The sequence below is a fragment of the Cajanus cajan genome, chromosome 6 (assembly GCF_000230855.2).
Source record: "Cajanus cajan strain Asha chromosome 6, NIPB_CcT2T_4, whole genome shotgun sequence".
Lineage (NCBI taxonomy): Eukaryota > Viridiplantae > Streptophyta > Magnoliopsida > Fabales > Fabaceae > Cajanus > Cajanus cajan.
Genome location: NC_138522.1, coordinates 38,907,999 through 38,914,495, shown reverse-complemented (window position 1 = coordinate 38,914,495; position 6,497 = coordinate 38,907,999). Strand labels below are relative to the sequence as shown.

General features: G+C 30.6%; 1 protein-coding gene across 2 annotated transcripts; it reads right to left on the bottom strand.

Moving 5' to 3' along the window:
* Positions 1 to 2,365: 2,365 nt before the first annotated feature.
* Positions 2,366 to 5,098, bottom strand: LOC109798151 (glutathione S-transferase TCHQD). 2 transcript variants are annotated; one of them, XM_020358389.3, is made up of 3 exons: positions 4,923 to 5,098; positions 3,724 to 4,021; positions 2,366 to 3,078 (listed from the first exon to the last, which is right to left on the bottom strand). In XM_020358389.3, exons 2-3 carry the CDS (start codon positions 3,930 to 3,932, stop codon positions 2,484 to 2,486), a joined length of 804 nt encoding a protein of 267 aa, XP_020213978.2. In that variant the 5' UTR covers positions 3,933 to 4,021; positions 4,923 to 5,098; the 3' UTR covers positions 2,366 to 2,483. The 2 variants fall into 2 exon arrangements, with proteins under 2 accessions (XP_020213978.2, XP_020213977.2); XM_020358388.3 differs by having other exon boundaries at positions 4,927 to 5,098.
* Between the last annotated feature and the right edge of the window lie 1,399 nt (positions 5,099 to 6,497).

Here is a 6,497-nt window from a genome sequence, read left to right as displayed (position 1 = left end):
AACTAGAGAATAGAATAAAAATTAGAACTTGACAAAATTGAAGAATTTGCCATAATCAGCTGCTTTTTGACATCTTTGGTTTTGTTCTTGACACTTTTGTGATTGGCTGGATTTGTTCTATTCAATTATTAATGTTACTCTGCTCACTAAACCTGACCACATCGTGACCTTTCCGTTGTTTGAAACTTGGATTCACGAAAGCACAAACTTTTCGTACAAGATCTGTAGCAATGGGGTGAGTGAAGAGTATGAAATGGCAACAAGTCCAACTTCCAAGGAAAACCCGATATTCTTTGCAGTTTCTCCATGTAGGTTTATGAAGTGCGTTTTCTCGTGTATTTTCCCCACTGTAAAATTGGATTATATCTGTGAGCATGTTAACTCTATCTCTGTGACATTACATGTTAATATTTCAATGGTTTCAAATGTACGTTGTTGGGGATCATATGGTTAGGCTAAACCAATGTGCTGATACATTATTTGCCCTACTTGAATAACTCCAGCACTGTTTGGAGACTTGGAGGGAATGGCTTGCGAATAATCACGTTTTTATGCTAGAAATAACTATGTTAAATGATTTTTTTATTACAACATGTAGCTGCACTTTTTTTTAATTGTAATAATTAAATAAGGAAAACTCCTCTAAAGTGAGGTACCGCAAAGTATAGTTATTAAAGTCACGATCTTTAATTATTTGAATTTTTACCTTATCTTTGAGATAAATATTTTTTTTTAAGAGTTGGATTCATTGAACATTAATATATAAATATTACACATGAAAATGTATTTTGCTTTTCAGTCAAATTTATCCTTTTTGTATGATATAAATAACGCATCTATAAATCCAGAGAAAGAACAAAAAAGTGTTTCTGAAACTAGTTTAACAGTACTCGTTTCATCATTTATTTTTAGTATAGTTTGATTATTTTTTAATTTCCCATTACGGCTGCATTTTGTTTTTGAAGTGTCAATAAAGATTGTGGTACGTAACAAAAAATATTAAGATTATTGGATAGAAATCAAGAAATACAATTATTCTTCTCTTTTTCATTTAAATTTATATGATTTTCTATTAGAAAATTGCTAACCGTTATTGGAAATCACATTACGAATGCATTTGAAATATCTTTTTTAATAAAGAAAAATCAATTTTGGTTTATGAACTAGTCTCGTAAGGGAATCAGTTAGCATTTGTCTTATTATATCAATTGTTTAACTTTTTAATTAATTTATGTTATTTATTATTTTTTGTTTCTCTCCTTAATTTCATGATAGAGTATAAGATAATTAAAAATCAGTTGAAAGTAAGTATATAATTCATAAAATAATAATTCATATTATCTTAAACTTTTAAAATGACATAACAAGAAATGCGTTTTTTTTCTTGAAAAATTAGAAGTTAAAAAGGAGCAAGTGTAATATCTTTTTATTTGGGTCAAAAATTAATTTCTATTTAAAAAATCAGAAATATTCAATTCAGATTTCTTCACACCTCAAATTATACACTCATTTAAAATCCATAGTACCATCTATCTTTTTCTTGGGAAATACACTTCGTGAAATGATTATAATCCATATATTATTATTATTATTATTATTATAATAAATACGGATAACTTTTAAATTCATAAACTAACCAAACTATCAGAGTATCAGTTACCATATACACCGATTAGATAATCAACGGTCTATCACAAAAAAAAAAAAAAAAATAGTAACAGTGTCATTTTTATTATAAACTGAAACTTTCTTTTTTATGTTCGTAGAACAAAGCAAGAAGAAAATGCATATCACCAGAGGGTTCTGTTTTGAAGACCGAAGCGATTGAAATGACTTTATTGTTAGCTAAATACCAAAATAATTGTACACATAACAAGCAGCAATCCTCATAGGAAGGAATTCTTCCTATATCAGTATACAACATTGCACAGAAATTGCTAATTGATTGAAGAAAGACAAATTTACATCTTTTGACAATGTAGAAAGATGGCAACGGGAGTTGTTTTAGTACCAACCAAGTCCCAAGATTTTTTTGAGACTAACCACTAACATGCATCCCTCGATCTCCCTTCCGTGGAACAATAAACCTGATATAGTGAAGTTGGATATGTTGAGTAACATAAATAAGAAAGATCTATAAATATGATGTTTTAAAGTTTTAGATTAAAATGTGGTATAGTTCACTTGTGTGATTTTACTCTTGACTCATTGAGGGAACTCTCTCCAGTGTCTAACCCACCTTGTGCTCCCAACATACCTAACATCACCATTTGGCAAGGGAGAAAGAAAAATGAATCCCCCTTTTCTCGTACTCTCCTCTATTAAAAAAAAAAAAAGAAAAGAAAAGATTGTTGAAACCAAAAAGGGAAAATAAAAACAAAGAACACGGTTTATTATAATTCCTTATCTACAAACAACACACCAAGAAGCTCTTTCATATATTCACTTATGCAACTTCCTTTTAGCAACCAATATGTACCTCGCTAGTACCTCTTGAGCAAACTCCTAATACGAACAAAGCACCAAGTTTTTACCAATGTCTTGTGCTTTTTCCAACCATCAAAATACCTACCAATCACCTTCCTATAACTAGGCCTCTGCTGAACCAAAACCCAATACTCAGCAACGTTTGGCCTGCAAGTTATGTACTCATTCTCTAAATCCAAGAGTGTTAAACGAGCCAACACTGGAATGAGCATCACATCAGCCATGGTAAACTCTTGACCTGCTAAATAAGGTGTTTCACTTAGCTGCCTCTCTACTTCATCAAGCAGACCATTCAAATGCTCCTTGCTTCTTCTCAAAACATCTGCATCTTTCAGTTTCTCTTCAGTCTGATAGGCTTCTTTTAACTTCTTATGGTAAGCACCTGCTAATTCAGGAGACTCAGACATTCGAGCAATCACCACTCGCCTTAAGAACTTTGAAACATATATCTTGTATTTCTCTGGTATATGGAAAAGGGAAAAGTACTTAGGATCCCACTCTTGTATCTTCTGCATCCATTCAATCACTTCCCTGCTACTGGTAGTGATATTCTCAGACCCCGAGGAGAAGACAGCAATTCTTTCTATGTACCTGAAAATCCAATGGGACTATCAAATGTCTACTTATAACAAAAGCATTTGAAAGTAATTTCAAGTTCGACATTTAGGTTCAGTGACCATTCAAAAAATACTCCTTTATCCAAAGTAAAATACTCCCTCTGGTCTTTTTTATAAGAAACAATTTAAAGTTTATAACATTATCACTTGTTTCTTATAAAAGCACTAGAATAGGTTGCTTCAAGGGAATTGCATTTGAGATGCCAATAGAGATTAGTCACTACTTTCAGTTGTGAATACTTCGTACCAATGTCATTGTTACGAAAAAGGAATTGGTTTGGAGAATTATGATAAATACAGAATGGATCATTGAATTTTCATACGACCATATCATGTAAAAATATTTTCTCTTCTTAAATGCACACAATTGTTAATATGACTTCACCTATTTAATTTCTATTAAGACGGAAAAAGACACTAAATTTTCACATGATATGGTAACATGAAAATTCATCATGAGAAGATTCAATTCCTAATAAATACGAAGAGAGCAACTTTGTCAGCAATCAGATTGGGTAGCTTCTAATGCTGCATAAATCTTCAAAGTGAAATTTCTTTTAGTACACATTTGTTCAAGGAAGAATAACAGGATGGTGAATAAGTTGTGAAGAGAGCATACCGGATTATATCAATAGTTTTGTGAATTATGTGAGAGCCATTTTGGAAAACTGGGAGCCTTCCACCGGGATTCATCTTGAAGAATGAAGAATCCAAGTTCTTGCCGGTTATGGGATTGACATGGTGAGATGTATAATCAATGCCTTTCTCTTCCAAGGCAAGTCTCACCTTCTGACTGTCCAAATCAAATGGATGATGATACAATTGCATTTTCTTATCACCTCTTACGAAGTAGCAGGTTTTGCTACAAGTGAACAATAGTTTGCACCAACACCAAATATCATTCAGAACACTGACCTCTACAAAACAATGATATCCAAGTTGTCACTAAGCAACATTTTCAATTGTTATCAAAATTCTTGTATAAAAGTTTATAAATAACAAAAACCATATATCATAGGAAGGGATATGAGATATGAGATAGGTCAAGAATAGGATAAAGCATCTTTAACTAGCCACTCTAATTAAATAGCAACTTGGCAGGGATGCAACAAGGGTCAACCTGTGATAGGTGCCTCCAGGTAAGAACTGATGCCACATGTCATAATTCATAATTGATGCATAACACATAACAAGTCAATGCCACATATTGAAATATGAATTGAATTGCTATCATTCCAAATACTAGAAAATTGACATGCAACCTTGATTGGCAGTGTTACGTCTTTTTATAGGTATGATTTATTATTCCCAAGTAAAATTTCAATATATTTATGTCTCAATGTAAAAGAGTAAAGTGTAACAAGAGGTCTACATTCAGAAGTATATGAAAAATAAGGGAACATCCAGCATGAAACTATTGATCCAACCCCAGAAAATTGATAGCTCACAGATTTATTCATTTATTTATTTTGTTTATGGACATGTTCCGCATAATATTCCAGAGTTGACAACCAAAAGTCCAAAACTAAGGGAGGTGGCTCCTACCGAGTACCGACCAAATAAATATTATTTATAAAAGGAAAGTAATCGCCCCAACTCAAATAGTTTCAATAATCAAAGTTAAACAAATATGAGATGGGGTTTGTTAGAGGAGATAAGGAAGAAGGGTTTCAAGAGATTCACAAAGAAAACAAAAAAATCAATTCAGATATTCTGCTAAGTGTAGAAAACTCCATAAAACAGTTGGACAAACCCAACAAAAAGAAGTGAAAGCACACAGAACATAAAAGCATAAGGATGAAAAGAATGAGGAGATACCTACCCAGAAGCAGAACAAGAGTTTGGAATGAAGAAGAAAAGAAGTCAGCGTTATGGATCGTGAGAAATGTGAAGTGGGCACTATCAAAAATGAGTCTTTTTTGGTTTGCTGAAAACAATGACAGCTAGAAAAGAGGAAACCACAAACGGAATAGAGTGATCAGAATTTTACAACAAAAAAAGTAACACTTTAATGTTGCTGTTGAAACTTTAAACACAAAGGCATATACGTCTACTCGCTCCACTGAATGGACACGTCTCACGTAATTATTTTTCACTGTTCTATATATGAATCATCTTACATCATCCTTTGACTACCAAAACATTCTTAATTACCAAGCCTTAAGATTCTTTCTATTTCTTTATCTCCGTTTCTATTATTATAACACAAACAAATGAAATGAAAAAACACACATGTAATATAAAGTATAAACTATGATTTATTCTCTCAATGCAGTGATGAAAGAAATCGGGAGAAAAAAGATGGGAGGATTTTTTTTTTTTTTTTTCCAATCACAAATATTAGTAAGAGAAAAGAATTGAGGAAAAATATCAGCTCCTCTAAATTTAATTTATTTTGTAAATGATTTTTTTTTAAAATTTTAATTTCGTCAAACGCTATATTATTATAAAAAAATATTCTTAATTTTAATTTCATCTTAATTTATTCTTAAACTTTACTTTTTCTTATAAATTGATACTTTAAACGTGAATATCATTTTAACTAATTCTTAAATTTTATATCTTCATTTAAATAGCCTATTCTATTAAATTAAAGTTAAATTACAAACGGAAAAAGCAATTATACTATTTTATCTAAATTACTTTAAACTTAAATCATTCATTAGTTTTATTTTAATAAATATTTTTCTATATATTAAAAAGTAAAAGAATTGGAGTTGAGAGGATCAAATGTTATACATGTATATTTATATATTTTTTTTATCATGTTTTGATATTTGGAAAATAAATTATAATAAAAAAACAAAGTGTGACAAAATAAATAATCAATTAGAATTTCTTCTGCGTTAATAAGATGTCTATATAAAATAAAAGAGAACATTTTAAAATTCAATCAAGGTAAAATTAAATTTCAAAAGATCTAAAATTTACAGAATTGAGTTTTTCTTTTCAGCAATAGGAGTTGATTGTTAATTTTTGATGTTAACAGAGAAAGGTGAATTGTGGGTTTGGGTTTAGACTTTGGAGGCAAAAGTGATTGGGGTTGTAATAAGAGTCGTCTCCTTTAAAAGTGAAAAGTTTGAGCCCAAAAGATAATTTTGAAGCACATGTTGCCCATAACTAACCCAGACCACACACATGAAATTTTTAGTTCCCTTCTTCTTCTTCTTCTTCTTCTTTTTCAAAGAAAAGATAATAATAAAAGTGATAATTTATTTACTTCAAAAGTAGTAGATTCAGAGTAACAAGGTCTTAAAAATATGCTGATAGCTAAGGAGGTTGATTCTCTTATCATGGTTGGGATATTCTTAGTTCAACAAAATAAAAATAGAAAATTCAGGGTCATATTGATTTTTCAATTATTAAAGATATTGTCTATTACATAGATACAAT